The sequence below is a fragment of the Cricetulus griseus genome, chromosome X (assembly GCF_003668045.3).
Source record: "Cricetulus griseus strain 17A/GY chromosome X, alternate assembly CriGri-PICRH-1.0, whole genome shotgun sequence".
Taxonomy (NCBI): domain Eukaryota; kingdom Metazoa; phylum Chordata; class Mammalia; order Rodentia; family Cricetidae; genus Cricetulus; species Cricetulus griseus.
Genome location: NC_048604.1, coordinates 107,654,003 through 107,672,839, shown reverse-complemented (window position 1 = coordinate 107,672,839; position 18,837 = coordinate 107,654,003). Strand labels below are relative to the sequence as shown.

Here is an 18,837-nt window from a genome sequence, read left to right as displayed (position 1 = left end):
GCTTTCCTGGCTTTTGTGGTTTCTAATGAAAAGTCAGGGGATATTTCTGATATTTCTGCCTTTGTATGTAAGTTAACGTTTTTATCATGTGACTTGTAGTATTTTTTTTTTTTACTTTGTATTTTTGACACCCTGACTGTGATGTGTCATGGACTGTTTGTCTTTTGGTCCTGTCTATGAAGAGTTCTATATGTCTTTTGTGTAGATGTCTACTTCATTCTTTTTCTTTAGTTTGGAATGTTTATTACTATAATGCCAATAAATAGTCTCTCTTTCTTCTACACCATAAATTCTCACATTTGGTTTCTTGAATGTAACCCAGACTTTTTGGACATATAATTCCGTTGTCCTTAAGTTTTATCTTTTATATATCTATCTGTATTATTGTTTCTAGTTTGTCTTCCACCCCTGAAATTCATTCTTCTGCATGGTCTTATCTGTTATTGAAGGTGTATTTTGTGGTTTTTATTTAATTGACCATCTTCATTTAAATATTTTTGTTTGTTTGTTTTTTCGAGACAGGGTTTCTCTGTGTAGCTTTGGAGCCTATCCTGGCATTCGCTCTGGAGACCAGACTGGCCTCGAACTCACAGAGATCCACCTGCCTCTGCCTCCTGAGTGCTGGAATTAAAGGTGTGTGCCACCAACACCTGGGCGTATTTTTTTTTCAATATTTTTATTTTTATCTCTTTGTTGAATTATCCCTCTATATATGACTTTCCTTCAATTTCCAATTTCATTCACTTTGTAAACTATCTTGTTAAAATCTTAGAAAATTTTGCTTAATTTGTGTTTATTTTTTGACACTTCTATATTATCATTGATTTATTATTTTATTTTTTGTTTTTAAAGTAAGATTGAAGTCTATCTCAGACCTTGCTGCTGTCTCTGCAGTTTTGGATTCCCTCATAGGGGAGTTAGTTGGTTGTATCAGTCTTTGTTTTGCACATCTGTTTGAGTTGGCTGGTCTTTCAGTTTTGACAATCCCTTTTTCTGAGTGTCTTTGGTTATTTTGTTTTTTGTGATTTGACCTAGAGGTATGTCTCCGTGAAGTTCAGCTATGAAGACTGGTATGGATTGTCAAATGGAGTCACTGAGGTGATTCTGTCTTTGTTGTGTGTCAATAGGATCAAAGGTGGGGCTGCCGACAGAATACAAGGTGACTAAATGGAATTAAGTCACCCCTTGAATTCTATGACCCTGTTGACCAAATACCACATATTATACCCACTTAAGTGTTGTGACCTGTCTGAAGGCTGTGGTTACAACTACAGGCCTGAAGTAATCTCTGAGATTATAGGAGTGTAGACCCCCCAGTCATTCAGTGATTCGACCACTGGAACCTCAGAAGTCAAAACCCAAGATCCACACTGACCTTTGAGATCATTGGAGTCAAAGCCATAGTCTTTTATGGATCCTTGGGGACACTGGAGCTGGAGATCTGGTCATACAGAGTTCTCTTGTCCCCTTGGAGCCTGAGGCCTGATCTTGTGGTTCTTTTTAAGCCTGGTTCATGCTGTGCCCACAAGGGCTCCCAGTCCTAGCTCTTAAGTGGGTATGCTCATTTGCATTTGTGTCTTAATACTGTGCATTAAAAACTGAGGGTGATAGAAATGGAGAGTGTAAAATGGCAGAAATAGTATTTACCTAGGGGTTGAGAAAATGCTGGCCAAAGAATACAAGATTTCAATTTTTGAGAAATGAATCCCAGGACTATTATACAACATGAATGGCAATAGTTAATGTATATATGAAAATTGTTCAGTAGGTTTTGGGTGTTTTCTCCACAAAAACATATGTGAGGCAGTACATAATATTAATTTTAGCAATTCTACAATTTGTGCATAATTCAAAACCTGTTGTACACCATAAATGCAATTTTTGTAGATTTAAAGTTTAATATAAAAATAGTAACTATCTAGGAGTGGTGGTACATGCCTTTAGTCCCAGCACACAGGAGGCAGTTTCAGGTATATCTTTGAGTTAAAGGCCAGGCTGATCTACCTAGAAGAGTTCTAGGACAACCAGGGTTACATAGGGAAACCATTTAGAAAAAACAAACAAAAATAGTAACTGATATGCCGGGCATGGTGATGAATGCCTTTAAGCCTAGCACTAAGGAAGCAGAGACAGGTGGATTGCTGAGTTCAGGGCTAGCCTAGTATGCAAAGTGAGTTTCAGGTTGGCCATAGAGGTCTTTAAAACAACAAAAATCTCACAACCAAACAAAAAACAGAACCAGCTTCACAAACCGAGTTCAACCCCTAGACCCTACATGGAGGAAGGGAAGAAACTAACTCCTGCAAGTTGTTTTCTGTGCACATGAGCACACAAACAGTTGTCTAAGAAATAATAGACAAAACCTGTTTGAATCCACACTCCCAAGTGGGTAAGAATGACCCTTGCACTCCTATTATCCTTGTACTACCGGGGTACTAACTGACCCTACATAGCAATACTGTATCTATAAATAGTGATTCACTTTTGGAACCAGACAGCCCTCCCTCCCTCTGGTCTATTGGCAGTTAAGGATTGTTGAAGAAGGCATGTCATTTTTTTCTTCAGTGTTCTAGCCACTGATAAGTAGCTCTTGCTTGAGCAAATAACTTCCCACCAATGCTCTGGCAAGCAACTCTTAATTTCAACTCAGTGGGTTGCATACAAAAAGAAGTAATGAAAGAAGAGAGAGGTCTTGCTGAGTGAGAAGGGTTCCAGCAGGAATGGGAGAGATCAGATTGGTGTGGGATAGGGCTTGAAAAGAACGAAATGTTTTATGTAAATATGTAAACTGTCAAAACTAGTTATTTGTCCTCTTTATTTTTCAAAATTGTTTCTGCTTTTCCATGTACACATTGGAATAATTCAGGTTTACTCTCAAAGAGTCTTGGCTGAGAATTGAATAGGAATAATGTTAAACTTATATGCCAATTTGGGATATTTGACATCTCTACCATGTTAAATCTTAAGTATGGTGTGAGTGTGCATGCACAGGTATGCTCGCCAGTGCATGTATATGTGGAAGCAGAGTTTAATTTTGAGGGCCTACCTCTATTGTTTTCCACCATATTTTTTAAGTCGAGTATCTTACTGAATCTTACTGAATCTGAGGTTTTCCACTTATGCTAGATTGGCTGGCTCGCCCCATCACTGTAGTTATAGGCTGGCACTGCATGCTTGACTTTTACATAAGTCCTCATGCTTATGATATCGTAAGTGCTTTTTATCACTAAATTGTCTGCCCAGCTGCTCTGAGAGATGTTTTGTAGATGTGGGATTTTTTTTTAATATAGATAATGCTTTGTCTAGAAATAGGGAGAGTTGTATTCTTTTCTGAGCTGTATGTCTGTTACCCTTCTTTTGTGTGCTGTACTATTAAGGGCTGGAACATTCAACATTGTCTTTGAAAAAAAGTGATGAGAATACTTTTGACCTCTTCCTCATTTTAAAGGGAAAGCACACATCAGTTACTTGAGTTGTATAATGTTGGGGCTGATTGCTACTTCCTGTGCAGAAGTAGTTTAATTGCTTCCCTACAAATAACTGTCATCTCCAATAATGCAATCTAGTTTTAGCTGTAAAATCTTTCATTAAAAAAAAAGAAGAAAAAAAAAACAATCCTGGGAGTTAAATGTACAAATTGCTCAGTTTGTAGTTTCTACTCTATGTATAAGATTGTTGTCAGAATTCAGTTGGCCTCATTTTTGGTATTTTGATGTTGTTGGTAGGAGTCATCTTGCTCATTTGTATTACATGCTGAGGTAATTCTTAAAGGGAATCTATAATTACATATGTTAAATATTAATTGTAGAGGAATGTCGTTTAGCATTCAAATATTCTCTGATCCAAAATGTTTTGGAGGACAAATATTTAAAATGATATGTGTGTCAAAAATGACACTACCTCATAAATATTTAAATACTATGTTCCCATCATTAGAACAAAATAAAATACTTTGGAATATTTTGAATATTTTTTACCAACTCTTCTTGAATACCCATTGATTGAATAGATGTAAGAAAAACAGGCAAATAGGCAAGAAGCTATCTAGAATATGTATGCATTCATACTTAGTTGCCTTATATTTTTAGTACCAGATCTTTCTAAAGAGCCTTCATTCTACTTCTACTACCGTGCATGTGGTCCTCTTTGATAATAAGAGATATGTTGAGTTCTTACTATGCCTAGGTCAGTGTATCTTTAAGGACTTGTCTGATCGTAAAGATCACAGAGATTACATACGTTTGTTACCTATTTTGGGGCTTTTCAAGTTATATGCTCTTACTAAAGTGATTGTGTTCTACAGTCAGGACATTTGTCTTACACATTGTTTCCTAATTTGAAAAAAAAATCGTCTTTGCTCTTAAGACACATCGTTAAAACTATCAGACATAATCTTTGTGGCTAGCCAGGAATTAACATGGGTTGGGGGGCAGGAAAGGATTTATTTTGGCTTACCTCACACAGTTCATTGTCAAGTCAGGGCAGGAACCCAAACAAGAACCTGGAGTCTTTTTTTGGGGGGGAGGGGGTTCGAGACAGTATTTATTGTTTTGGAGGCTGTCCTGGAACTCACTTGGTAGACCAGGCTGGCCTCGAACTCACAGAGATCAGCCTGTCTCTGCCTCCCAAGTGTTGGGATTAAAGGGTGTGCCATCAATGCCCGGCAAGAACCTGGAGTCTTGAACTGAACCAAAGACCATGAAAAAACACTGTTTACTGCCTGGCTCCTACTACTTCGATTCAGGCTTTGTTTCTTAAACACCCCAGGACCACGTGCCCAGGGATGTTACTACTCACAATGGACTTGGCCTTTCCACATCAGTTATTAATCAAGAAAATGCCCTACAGACATAGACAGTCGGATGGAGACATTATAAATTAACACTTTATTTTTTGGGTTTTCGAGACAGGGTTTCTCTCTATTGTTTTGGAGGCTGTCCTGGAACTCTTTGTAGACCAGATTGGTCTCGAACTCACAGAGATCTGTCTGCCTCTGCATCCCAAGTGCTGGGGTTAAAGGCATGCACCAACACTGCCCAGCATGAATTAACATTTTGATAAATTTCCTTTCTAGAATATTTTTTTTTAGATAGCCCTCTGTTGCCCATCCTAGCCTTGAATTCCCAATGATCCTGCTTCACCCTGGGATTACAGTTGTGAAACACCGTGTCCGGCCGGTTTAAATTCCATGTTACAACCTTTCTACTTAATCATGAGCTTCTCTGTTATGTAATTGTCTGCAATATTTTTTAGTGGTTATATAGTCCATTTAAAAACCAATCCTGGGACTGGAGAGATAACAGTTAAAGATCATTTGTTCCCAGCACCCACGTGGTGGTGGTTCACAATCATCCATACCTCTAATTCCAGGGGATCTTATGACTTCTGGTCTCCTTGGGCCACACGCTTGCATATGGTGTGCATACATACATTCAAACAAAACACATAAAATAATTAGATTTTAAAATTTAAAAGTCCTATTTGGGGCCTTTTGTACTTTATGATTTTTCACTATTATACATACTAATGCAGTATAGATTATTGTAGTAAATATTTGTGTGCATATATAAAATTTTTGATGAACTCCCAGAAGTGGGATTTCTTTTTTGCCAGAACTAGAGTCTTCTGGTGGGTTTTTCCATCCTGTGGTATCAAAAAGTTGCATATTTAACTGTCAGTAAAGGATTTGAAATCCTTCAAAGGAGAGGGAAAAAAATCTTTTTGTTTTGGATTAATTTCGTTTTGGGCTTAGATAACAGGGATTGTGGGCCAGTTGTATCTAAAGATACCCTCTTCTGTCTCATAGCCATACCCATGAGTTAGCATAACATAACTCCAATGTTTTTATACCAGGTATCTTGCATACTCCTTGTCCAATATTTTGTATGTCTAATAATATATAACTAGATTATCATCAACTTTGTACGTTCTCATTAGTTTGGTTTTCTTTTCAGATCTTAAAGCAGAAAATTGAAAACATGAAAGTAGACAGGACTAAACTGAAAAAGACACCTACTGAGGCTGTGAGTATCCATGTTTGCTTTGCTTGTTTTCTTCATTTCAGGAAAAAAAATCATTGTGACCAGTTCAGCCATTCTGATCTTCCAAATAAATATGTTCAATTTATAGAAAGTGTTAATACAGCAACTTTGTGAGGCTAGGAAAAAGAGCTTTGTTGTAGAGTGCTTGCCTATCATGCATGAAGCCTTGGGTTCCATCCTGAACACTGCAAAACAAAATAAAAGTACAACCTTGCCTTTTGGACTTCTTTTGATTAGAAGTTAGTAGCTTTGTGTAAAAGGAATAGTGGGTAGATGTGCCTCCCTGAAATGGATTCTCAGGCCACAAGTAAGCATGTAGAATTAAATTTTACCAAAGCTATTAGAAGTCAGGGTTTTTTCTTTGGCTTTGAAACAAAAAAGGTAAGTTTGTTAACTTTTTAAAATTAATCTTCAATCTTTTATTTTGTATTTTGACATTGGAATATCGGGGTGATTTTTGAAAAAATACTGTGTGTTGAACATTTTCTTGCTGTACAGATGTGATTTTCATTTGATTTTGTTTCTGATGTGTTTTGGCATCGATAAATTTTGATGGCTATACTATAATATCATTTGAAAGTGAATAAAAAAGTTTTAAGGAATTAAGATTTTGAAAATAATACAGTTCCATCCATCAGTGAGTGTAAGACTATACTGATAGGAGAATTGAAAATCAGGACAATCTAGATTACATAAGAACTTAATAGAGGAATTATATATTATGGGATAGAACAGTATTAGTTTGTGCCAAGAAAATTACTTTTGATTTGGGTGGGATGAAGCGGGGGACTGTTAACTGAAGTAAATTGTAGCTAAGTCATCAAAATCAGATATTTTAAAAGAAATTATAGGAGAAGTAGAACATACAGGTGAATGTTTACCTTGTCTTAGGTGGGGATTGCCCTTCCAAGCATTAAAGCAAAGGACAAAAAACCAAAATGGAAATGTAAAATACCATATCCAAAATAAATGGACACATGAAAATAGCCATTCTAACAGGTATGAGGTAATATCTCATTATGATTTTGATTTGCATTTCCCTGATTATTAGCGATGCTGAGTACTTTTGTATGTGCCATTTGGCCATTTATATGTCTTTGAAGAAAACTTTTCAAATTCCTTTGCCCACTTTAAAATTGGGTTATTTGTGGTCTTTTCACTATGAAGTTGAAGAAGTTTCTTACTTTTTAAAATTAACCCCCAGAAGAATGAAAAGTGAAGTAAGTTAATCACAGAGGAACAAATACTGCATGTTTCCTCTAATGTGGGGCATATACAATAGTCAAAGGTATGTAAGTAGGCAACAGAATGAATGGTGGTTATTAGGGGATGTAAGGGGGGAATTTTTCTATGGGTTTGTATTAGTTATACAAATGAGAACAAGCTGGGTGTGGTGGCTCATGTCTGTAAGAGATCCACAAATTCAGGGTCAGCCTGGCCTGCATAGTGATACCCTATGTGAAAAGAAAAGGGTAAGTTTTAGAACTTACAGTTAAGGGTAAATTATAGTACTTAAGATTTTTGTTGAGGATAAACTTCATGTTAAGTGTTCTTAACACAAACAAAAAGCCACAAGGAAACTTGGAGGTGATGTGGTGGAATGTGGTGATGGTAATATGAGTGTATGCATCCATCTAAAGTCACCAATTATGTTAATAATATGCTGTTTTTATGTTACACTTAATACCCCAATTAAGCTCAGGTGTGTGGGAGAGTGATGGGACATGAAAAGCTGGAGAAAATATTTGTAACCCAATGTATTTAGTATCTTTCATGCTAAGTCAATAGAAGAAATGAATATCCCAATGACAAAATGGGCGTAAAACCTTTCAGAGAAGGAACAAAGCCAGTAAAATAGAAAGAATTGATCTTAAAGGTGATCAGAGAAATGCAAATTTTATTTTTTTATGCTAAGTGAATTATAAGACTCTTACAGTCACACCTGTGAATTTCCTAGCTTCTATCAGATTACTTAGAATGTAAAGTCACTGACTAGATGTGTTTTAAGGCTTGAGTTGCCTGTTGTACTCAGGCAATGCAGAAGATTGTCCAGTTTCTCATACTGGTATCAGTCCTAGGTTTTATTTTTAAGATTTTTTAAATTGATCACTTAGTATATTGACAACATTGCAAAAGATTTTCCCCCTAAGTTTGATATCTTTGGGAACAAATTCATGTAAACTGTGGTAGCTGGTATGAAACTTTGAACTGACAGGTGGCTTGCCTTTTCCTATGAGTGTGGACAGTCCTACTTGGTTTGCATTTATGTAGCATAGAAAGAGAGGAATGGTGTTGTAGTAAGTCTGAGTAAATTTTATAATCAGAAAATACGAGGACCTTAGATGACTTAAATGTGTGAGATGAACCCTGTGAAAAGGGTCTGGTGGAGCTACCACATCAAGAATGTTTGTTGGGGCCCACGAGGTGGTTCACCGTTTTAAGTTCAGTGACCTGAGTTCAGCCCCTAGAGTCACATAAGATGAAGAGAACCAATTTTGCATCGCTTTCCCCCCCTTTCTCTTTCTCACAACAAGGATGATGATAATTTTTTAAACAAGTTTCTCGACCACAAGTCTGAGTGATGTTGGAAAGTTTGTTTGAAAATGAGAGACAAGGGACAGACAAGTATGGTGGTGGAAGACTTTTAATCTGAGTACTTGGGAGACAGAGGCAGGTGATCTTTGAGTTCAAGATGAACTTGGTCTACATAGGGAGACCCTGTCTCCAAAAAAAAAAGAGAAAACAAGAGACAGTTGCTTTATTTTGTCCCATATAACACAGAGAAAGAGAAACATGTGATACTTTCGATTGCAAACTAATATTGCTAACCTCCAAAGTATTCAGTAGGCAACAATGAAATGATAATGAGGTTGAGGTCTAGGAAAGATAGAAAGGTCCAGGCTATATTGCAAGCTACCCTTATATGTGTGTGGCTTGTCCCAGTAGGCCCAGGTATCTCACTTTAGTGTGTTTGGCAAGCCCCAAGTCAATCACAGGCAATATCTTAGTTTAGCAAAGGCCATAGTATCTTTGGCCAACACCTATAGTGCATTTAAGCAGCTTCTGGTTTGAGTACCAGGTTTGTGCGAAATTAAATGCCATGTAATATGGATATGCCAAGTTCTTACAGGACCCAAGTGTTAACCATAAAATGGGTATTACCTAGTCCACAGAATCATAAAATTGGATTTGCCTATCTATCTGTATACCATTAGAAATTTAAATAGATGTATTTGATACTAGATCCAAGTAAATGGAGATGGGAAGGGACAAATGAACTTTGTGATCAGGTGACTCCAATTCTCTGTGTTTTCCGTTACTTCTTGTGGTTCACTGATTCTCCCACAGCCTATATTTCAAAAAAGGTGGTAATGGAGCCGAAAGGGTCAGTCCTGGTTTGTAAAAGGATTTGGTGTTAAGGGTTTGCATGAATTTCATTATCACAAAAATTTGAGGTAGATCTATAGCAAGGTTGGGAGTTTGGCTTAAAGAAAACATACATTTTTAAATATCATTATACTCTATGGCAATCTTTAGGGTTTCCTCTAGTTTTACATCTCACAACAACATTGTTGGATATCTAGGTGTTATCTATTCTTCTTTTGGATGAGGATATTCAGATTCAAAATGACTAACTTTAATTCTGAATCCCATGTTGTTTATTTATTTTTTTAAAAAAGCATACTGTCTCAGTATTTAAATCTCTTATTATGTACACTCAAGTGGCAGGTACTTGGACTGCCTCTCCAAGCTAGCTTATTAGGTCACTTCTGTTTTTCTGATCAGTAAATGGGCAGTAAGTAGAACTCACTCATAATCAAGATAGCTTACTAATCATAAAACCAAAAACAGAATGTAGATTTGTTTGGTGTCAAAGCTAGCTCTATTCCCATGACACCAGTTATAGAGTTAAATAAAAAGTATTACCACTTTCCCCAACTGTTGTCCACTAATAGACTGCTTCCCAGTATCAGTCCCTATCCCAATTTTCCTTTCCACTTTCAGAACTTTTACTATAAATTCTCAATCCACTCCTTGATACCCGATGAATGGTCCTGTTCATCTGTACAAGAGATCAGGAATGTGTGGAAATGTGAACAAGTAAGAGTGGAGTCTTAGTTTACAAAGTTCAGAAGCTCTTTGCTCTTTTCCAATTCAAGGATTAATACTGTAGAAAAATTAACCGATCCTAGCCTTTTCCTTTAACTGAATTTGTTCTGGCTGTCTTTTTTCCTTTTTTATCCAACTCATTGTAACAACACCAGACATTTGAGTTACCTTTTAAACTATGTCCCAGATTACTTAATTATGCTTTTAGTGTTGCTTACCTTATTTCCTTTCTTTCTGTTTGTTGTCTCTGTACTTCTAACTAGTTTGTCTTCATATACATGTTTAAACAAATACATAGTGGTTTGTTGGGAATGAAAGTATTTCCTCATGAGGTTTCTATTGTAATCCCATGTTATCTTCTTGGAGATCTAATTTTATATAAGCAAAAGTTGAATTGCTTTGTGGGCTTAAAGGTCATTTTCCCCATTCCTCATTGTTTCTCCCTTATTCAAAAACACCTTTTGTGAATATTTGTTTGTTTTTCTTAGCCTGCAGACTGCAGAGCCTTAATAGACAAACTCAAAGTTTGTAATGATGAGCAACTCCTCTTGGAACTGCAGCAAATCAAAACATGGAACATTGGCAAGGTATGTAAACCCATAACAACAGAAGACAGGGCATATGCTATTAGTACATCATTTTATGTGCTTTGATAATGACAAGAGAAACCAGAATGGAATGGCGTGATTCTGTAGTCACTTAAATTTCTAGCATGAGTGTATCAAAGCTCTAGACCTCTGGTACTTAACGTGAATTGTTACCAAGAAATTTTTTTAAAAAAATGTGTTGGGCCAGAGAGATGATAGTTCAGCAAGTAAAGACACTTATTTACCAAGTCTGGTGACCTGAATTTGATCCCTGTATCCCTCATAGTAGATGTAAAGGACCAATTCCCCCCAAATTGTCCCTTGACCTCTGCATGCATGCTGTATTGCACATACATCCACACCCACACAAATTGATGTTTGAAAAAGTAAGAAAAAATTGTCTTAAGTAAAATTCTACTCCAACGTGCCCATTCTGTTATTACCGTTATTATTTGATGAAGGGTCTCACAGTGTTGTCCAGGCCCGTCTCGGACTCTGGATTCTTCCATCTTAGTCTCCTCAATACTAAGATTACTACCAGAGCATACCTATTCCCAGCTAGCTGCTTTTATATGTTTATATTATTTTTATTTTCTCTAGTGTGAGTTATATCACTGGGTGGATCTGTTGGACCGCTTTGATGGAATTCTGGCAGATGCTGGACAAACAGTGGAGAGTATGTCATGGATGCTTGTATGTGATAGGCCAGAAAAGGAACAGCTAAAAATGCTTCTATTGGCTGTATTGAACTTCACAGCCTTACTTATTGAGTACAGCTTTTCTCGGCATCTGTACAGTTCCATAGAGGTAAGTAGTCTGTTCTTAACTATAACCATGTATATCCACAAACATGGGAATTTCTATTTTTAATGGTTGACTTTTTTTTTTCAGTGGCGTTCTTAAGTTAATCAGCATCAAAGATAATAGTAAGGCTGGGGGATTTAGCTTAGTGGTAGAGTACTTGCCTAGTGATACTAGTAAAACATTTCTTGAGTATTACCCATTTTGGGGTTAATGGGAAAAGTTCTCTATATTTACTCTACCTTTCCAAGACTAGAAGTGTCCCAAGTTATTCTTAGCTATTTAAAAAATTGTTTGATTTCCTTAAATTAATGTGCCTACATTTTTCAGCGTTTTTTCTACTTTCCCAAACCTTTAGCAAAACACTTAGAGTCCTCTTGTAATATCTGTGGGGAGATTAGTTTCAGGAACCTTGCCATATACAAATGCTGTAGACTCAAAGTTTCTTATTCAAAATGGTATGTCTTCATAAATAATTAATAATAAAAACTATTAATTATTTGTAATGCCTGTCACAATTATATTAGTCACTTTTGTTCCTGTCACCAAATTCTGACAAGAAACAACTTAAGGGTGGAAAATTATAATTTATTTGGCTCACGGTTTAAGGGGACAAAGTTCATCTTAGCAAGGAAGGGGCAGGCAACTCCACCATAGTGGGAGCTCATGGTAGTTGTTTACTACATTTTTGAGAATCAGGAAGCTGTACTAAGCTATAATAACATTCAAGGCTCAACCCTAGAGACCCACTTCTAAAAGTCCCACAACCTTCCAAAAACAGTGCCACTAGCTGCTGACCAAGGGTTCAAACACAAGCCTGCGAAGGAATATTTTTCATCCAAATTGTGACATGTAAGTGCAGTGTTACTAGTTAACTGTGTCTTTTGAATACTGACCAAAATGTGAATGGGAATACATTGCTACTTACCTATCCTTGGTAAGTTGAGGGGATGGATGATGTAGGTCAGACTGAGCCTACTATGTCCTCTAAACTCATAAAGACTAAGGTGGATAGAGTAATCCATGGGTTTCTTAAACGATCAAAAGGGGGCTGGAAAAAATGGCTTAACAATTAAGCAGAGGACCCAGGTTTGGATTCCTAGCAGTCACATGGAGGCTCACAACTATCTGTAACTACAGTGCCTGGTGATCTGACCTTTGAGGTTACCAGGCATATACACAGACACAGCCATGAGTGTTGAGACAAAACACTGAAAATAAATTCTAAAAAAAATGAATGGTCAAAATACTGTAAGAAATTATTTTCCTTTAGTCCAACTTTTGAGTTAACCTTGGTACCATCCTGTTGCTTTTGTTTTATTTTCCTAAAGAAACAGAACCAGAACAAATAAGCAGAAAGAAAATGTCTAGTTCCAGCTCTTTCAAGTGGGGATGAATAAACAGTCTTTTTTTTTTTTTTTTTAACTTAGCCCTATCTGTCTTGGGGAAAAAACGGTCTTGATAATTAAATAGATGTACTGTTCAAGGAAGTCCATGACCATTAAGATAACAAAGCGCTGTCGTTAATTTCCAATTTAATTGCATACTGGTTTTAATTTTGACCAATTAATTGCTTCAGTATATGGGTGAATGTTTTAAAAGAAAAAAAAATCACCCAGGTTACTCTCAAACTTTAATAGTTTTGTTTTGCATAATTGCGCACAGCTGTTGAGCTCTAGTTTTTATATGAGTTCTTTTTGTATTTATCCTAAAGGAATAGGCATAGAATTAGCTTAGTTTCACAACATTTGGAAATGCAATGTTTTTTTAGTTTTGTATGTATTATAGCATATTTCTACCTTGATATCTTTCCTTATGTAGAGACACAGTTACAATTTTAAACTGCAATTTACAGTTTTTCATTGCAGTTTCTGGTTAGCTCTTCTTAAGTGTAGGATTACATATTTAAGAGCTTAACTATATATTTTTGTGTATTGTGTCTCAGTAATTTAATAGGTTTAATGTTGACATACATTATTAAATTTAAATTTTTTCTTTTGCTTTTTGTGCCTAGTGTCTGATGAGTTGAACTTTGTCCTTTTTTGTTCTTTTAGCATTTGACAACTTTATTGGCTTCCTCTGATATGCAAGTGGTGCTGGCAGTCCTTAACCTTCTATATGTATTTAGCAAAAGATCAAACTATATCACACGTCTTGGATCTGACAAGAGAACCCCACTACTGACAAGGCTGCAGCATTTGGCAGAGGTGAGTCTTGAGTGAAGACTAGAAAAACAAACATCAGAGCATGTTACTCTTTATAAACAGGCTAAAATCCTTTAGTTAACTTTGTTTAATTGAGTACAAATATTTGGGACAGGGTAATAAAGTTTCAGATAGCAGGAGAATTCTAAAGTATTAAGTAATTTTGAATCATTTCATTAATCTCTGCTCATAAAACAAAACCCTTTGCTCAAAACTGAAATTTCTGCTCCTAAGAAGTTCAAAATTTGGATTCTTTTGGTTTTTCAAGACAGGGTTTCTCTGTGGCTTTGGAGGCTGTCCTGGAACTAGCTCTTGTAGACCAGGCTGGTCTCAAACTCACAGAGATCCACCTGCCTCTGCCTCCCGAGTGCTGGGATTAAATTATTTTTTTTTTGAGACAGGGTTTCTCTGTGTAGCTTTGGAGCCTATCCTGGCACTCACTCTGGAGACCAGGCTGGCCTCGAACTCAACAGAGATCCACCTGCCTCTGCCTCCCGAGTGTTGGGATTAAAGGGGTGCACCACCAACCCCCAGCAGCAAAATTTGGATTCTTATCTAGAAAATAGCATATAGAAAATAAAGGTCCAGATTTGAATCTTAGTTCTAAAATAATTCTTCTTATCTGGGTATTTAAGACTAAGAACTGTTTAGAATAATGTAGGATACTTTGTGTTATGATCAGCCATCAGTTTTTTTTTTTCTATTGGTGGTGATTGTATTGGAGTCAAGCGTTCTTACAGGAAAATTCAACTGTACCCAAAGTTTGTGTGGTGTTCTTAGAGGTTAATTGATAACATAGTCAAGTTTGCTGTGAAGTGGTTCTAAAGTTCTTTTTGCAGGGTCATTTATCTTAGTTACTATTCTATTGTTTTGAGGACATACGATGACCAAAGTAACTTTTAGAAGAAAGCATTTAATAGCAGGCTTGCCTACAGTTTCAGAGGGTTTAATACATGACTGTCATGGCAGGAGAACATGGTGGCCAACAGGCATGTGTGGCATAGAAGCAGTAGTTGAGAGCTTGCATCCTGATCTGCAAGCAGGAGGCAGAACAGAAAGCTGGAGACTGGGTTTGGCATGGGCTTTTGAAACCTCAAAGCCCATCCCCAGTGACACCTCTGACATAACCACAACTACTCACAAAGCTTCACCTCCTAACACTTCTTAAAACAGTCCACCAACTTCGAGCCAAGCACTCAAATATATGTCTGTGGGGGTCCTTCTTGTTCAAACCACCCCAATCACGGTAGCCTAATGTTCTCCTTCATTTGCCCCTATCTATAGTGCTAGGATTACATGCATGTGTTATCACACCTGGGTGAAGACTTTAATAATAGCTAATTTAATGGTTGCCCTATGATTGTCTTGCATGTTTAGATTTGCTTGACTTACCTGTCTTTTCTGTGTAGCCTCCAGCCTTTATATACTCTTACCCATATGATTTTCAGCAAATTTCATGTCTTCTGGAAGTTATGAGAATGGGCAAGAAAATATTGTAAATGTCAGAAAGTACTGAAAGTATGAAACTCTTTTATAAAGAAATAGTAATTAGCATAACGTAGCCAGATTGATGAATCAGTAGGTCCCAAAGCCAGATAACAAAAACATAAGAACATTAACAGATGGTGAATGGATTGTTAACAACTTGTTTACTACTCTGGAAACAATTTGGTGGATCCTAAATCAGGAAAGCAAAGTTAAGATATTATCAAAGAGCACTATGCTAAAAACAGGAATCTTTGGCTAAAGATGTAGTTTAGTTGGTAGAGTGCTTTCCTAACTAACATGCATAGACTGGATGTGTTGTTCTATACCCGAAGTCCTAGTACTTTGAAGAATAAGAAATTGAAGGTCAATCCTTGCCAATATAGCAGTTTCAAGACCAATTTAGGATCTACAAGGCTCTGCCTCAAAGAAAGATCAAGTCACAAATCTAAAATCATTTAAGGATAATTTAACTACATAGCCAGGCAGGGCACACCTCTGTAAGTCCAGTATTTGGGCAACAGAAGCAGGAGAATACTTAGTTTGGGTAAGCCTGAGTTGTGTAGTACAGCCCCATTTCACAGAGAATTGTGAAGAAGTGGAAAGGCTGTTTCTATGGAGGAAGAAAGCAAAACTTTTTACCGTGAAACTGTATACTCTAATGTGAAAAAATTAAGTACTGTTAAATTATGCCATCCATGGTTGTCCGTTTTCTTCCTATATGGGTAATTTGTATTGTATTTTTCTCCTATTACAAACATTTGTCATAGTAAATATCTTTTGTTTAAGAATATTTGGGCCATAATTAAACAATAGTGGTTTTAAAATAGTTTTCATTGAATATGGTCCTTGTGCTTCACATGTTCTTATTTAACTTAATTCTTTCTTCACTAGTAACCCTTATACATATTTGTAAAGGTGTACTTTTTTTTGATCAGTCTAGTCTGTTTTCTTCACATGTTCCTTATTTGGCTTGGGTTGACTACGGTTTATTTAAGATAAGGATGTTGAGGTACCCAATTTTTAATATATGTTTTGATTTGTGGGATTACACTCTTATTTTACTCAGATCAGTAACTTTATGATTTTTTTCCATGTGATTTTTCCCCCTTCAGCCCATTGGTGGTTAAGAGTACAGTTTAATTACTATGCATTTGTGAATTTTTTAATATTTAATGAATGTGAGTGACCTGTCTTCATGCACACCAGAAGAGGGAATTAGATCCCATTGTATATATGGTTGTGAGTTACCATGTGGTTGCTTGAAATTGAACTCAGGACCTCTGGAAAAGCAACCAGCCAGTGGGCTCTTAACCACTGAGCCATTTCTCCAGCCTTACTTGTTTATTCTTCAGATTGCCTTTTGTCATGGATTTCTGAATACCTCCCCCCCCCCCCACACACACATCTAAGGACACAGTTGTTGGCAGAGACTTGGTTTAGAAGTATTAAGGGTCGTTTTGCTACCAAACGTAGGATCTATTGGGAGAATTTTCAGTGTGTCTCAGGAAATATATGTTCCATTCTTACATAGGTTCTATCTGTCTAGTAGGTATAGTTGATTTGGCCTTGTTCAGGTTGTCAGTTTCCATGTTGGTCTTTTAGTTAGTCATTGATACTTGCCCTGGAAATTGGAATTGATAAATTGTACTTAAATACCAGCTTAATTTTTTGTTTTGTTGTTGGTTGTAGTTCTAGGGATTGAAAGTAGGTCTTTGTGTATACTGTGCAAACCTCAACCACTGAGCCACATTCTGAGCCACTCAATTTCTTTTTAATAGTATACAGAAACTTTGATCTTATTTCTCTGTTCTTTCCTACATTGTTGTTGATATTTCCTTTATAAACTATTTTTATACATAGTGCATACATCAATATAGATGTATAATTTTTGGATTATCTAGTTAGCCTTTGAATGCATCAAAGTAGAGAACACTGGGAATATAGATCACAGGAAAGTTCTTCATAGAAGCACAAGGACCTGAATTGAATCTCTAGAACCCACATAAAAATGCCTGGAAGTGCTTGAAACCCAGTGTTGTCCTCTGGCCTGCGCGCGCGCACGCACACACACACACACACACACACACACAGGATATAGAGATGGGTGGATATTTAGGGCTCACTGGCCAGCTAGGGAAACCTTACTTGGTTAGTTCCAGGCCAGTGAAAGAGCTCTAATCTCAAATAAAACCAGGTAAATATTACCAAAGGAACAACACCTGACCTTGCCTTCTGACCTCCATGGGCATTTATTAAATGTTAAACAGAACCGTATGCTACTTACTGCATTTATTCAGTGTTTTCAATAAAGTTCTTGCTCTTGGGAAAGTTCCAATTTAAGCAGACTAGTAGTGTAGCAAGCCCCTTTTATCTGGTCTTTCAGAGACCAAAGCAATCACTTATTGCATGAATTATTGTCCTCCCTCTAGGTATGTGGACTATAGTTTGCAGCTGCTGCATGTAGGATAGGGTAGAGTAAGTTAAATTTCAAAAAGCTGGTTTGAAGTCAATTAATTTTGAGTTGTTTGTTAAATGCATTCATACCTTTTGTGATAGGTGGGTTTTTGGACTTTCCTGTTCTGCCGTTTTCATTATCATTGTTAAGAAATAGCTACACTAGCCAATTGAGAGAGGATAGGTAAAATAGTTTTCAAGTAGTTTAGTGTATGTCTTTTCTAGTGTGGTGATAAAACATCATGACCAAGGCAACTTGTAAAAGAGAGTTTATGTGAGGGCTCATGGTTTTAGAGGATTAGAGTCCATGACCATCATGGTGGAGAGTATGACAGCAGGCAGGCAAGCATTCGAGAAGTAGCAGAGATCTTAAGTCTTGGTCCACAAGCACTAGACAGAGAGAGCTAATTGAGATTGAAATGGGCTTTTGAAACCTCAGAAGCCTACCCTCAGTGGTACCTCCTCCAATAAGGCCATAACTATTAATCCTTACCAAGTATTCAAAGATAGCCTATAGTATAGGGGCCATTCTCATTCAAACCACCATATTCTACTCCCTGGTCTTCTAAGACACATGGCATTTAGAAGAACTAAAAGTTCAGTTTTTTCTGTGACTCAACGCAGTCTGTTAATTGTATGTAATACAAAGTCAAAATCATAAAATTACTTTCTTCTAACATATAATGGCATAGAATATATATTTTAGCATTCTCAAATGGAGGAATGCAGGTATAGTGAGGAAACACTGAGCCAAAGCAAGATGGAAACCCATCAGGGCGAACTCCAAGTCCTATAACAACATTCCTCCTGTCCAAGAAGGTCTGCCTTCCCTCTTTTGCTGACTGCAAACACACTTCTTGTTTTGATCTGGTTCTACTCCGTGTAGGCTGTGTTCCCTGGCAGAATCCCTGGCAGATTCCACAGATCCATGCAGTATCTTCTCAGGGACTCCATGCAGGAAGGAACTCGCCTGGCATTGTGCTATATTATAACAATGTAGAAAGATTCCACAACCATGTTTCTCCTGTATCCTTTATAGCCTTAAAGCCAGAACTATATTGTTGGTGCTGCCATGTCTGGCTGCTTCTTAGGAGGATGGAGACTATTGAATTACTACATTTGCTTAAGATTTGATTTGTTATAGCCTTTTAG

At 36.9% G+C, this 18,837-nt stretch overlaps 1 protein-coding gene across 15 annotated transcripts in view; it reads left to right on the top strand.

The window, feature by feature from the left end:
- Huwe1 (HECT, UBA and WWE domain containing E3 ubiquitin protein ligase 1) overlaps positions 1–18,837 on the top strand; it is a 143,276-nt gene that overhangs the window by 31,526 nt on the left and 92,913 nt on the right. For 14 of the 15 annotated variants that reach the window (XM_027432121.2, XM_027432122.2, XM_027432135.2 and 11 more), the window contains exons 3-6: positions 5,955–6,023; positions 10,640–10,738; positions 11,339–11,545; positions 13,594–13,746. In XM_027432121.2, coding sequence (XP_027287922.1) covers positions 5,979–6,023; positions 10,640–10,738; positions 11,339–11,545; positions 13,594–13,746 — 504 coding nt within the window. In that variant the 5' untranslated portion in view covers positions 5,955–5,978. Of the gene's footprint in view, positions 1–133; positions 146–1,765; positions 1,769–5,954; positions 6,024–10,639; positions 10,739–11,338; positions 11,546–13,593; positions 13,747–18,837 lie in introns of those variants that run through there. The other variant, XM_027432124.2, reaches the window with a different exon arrangement.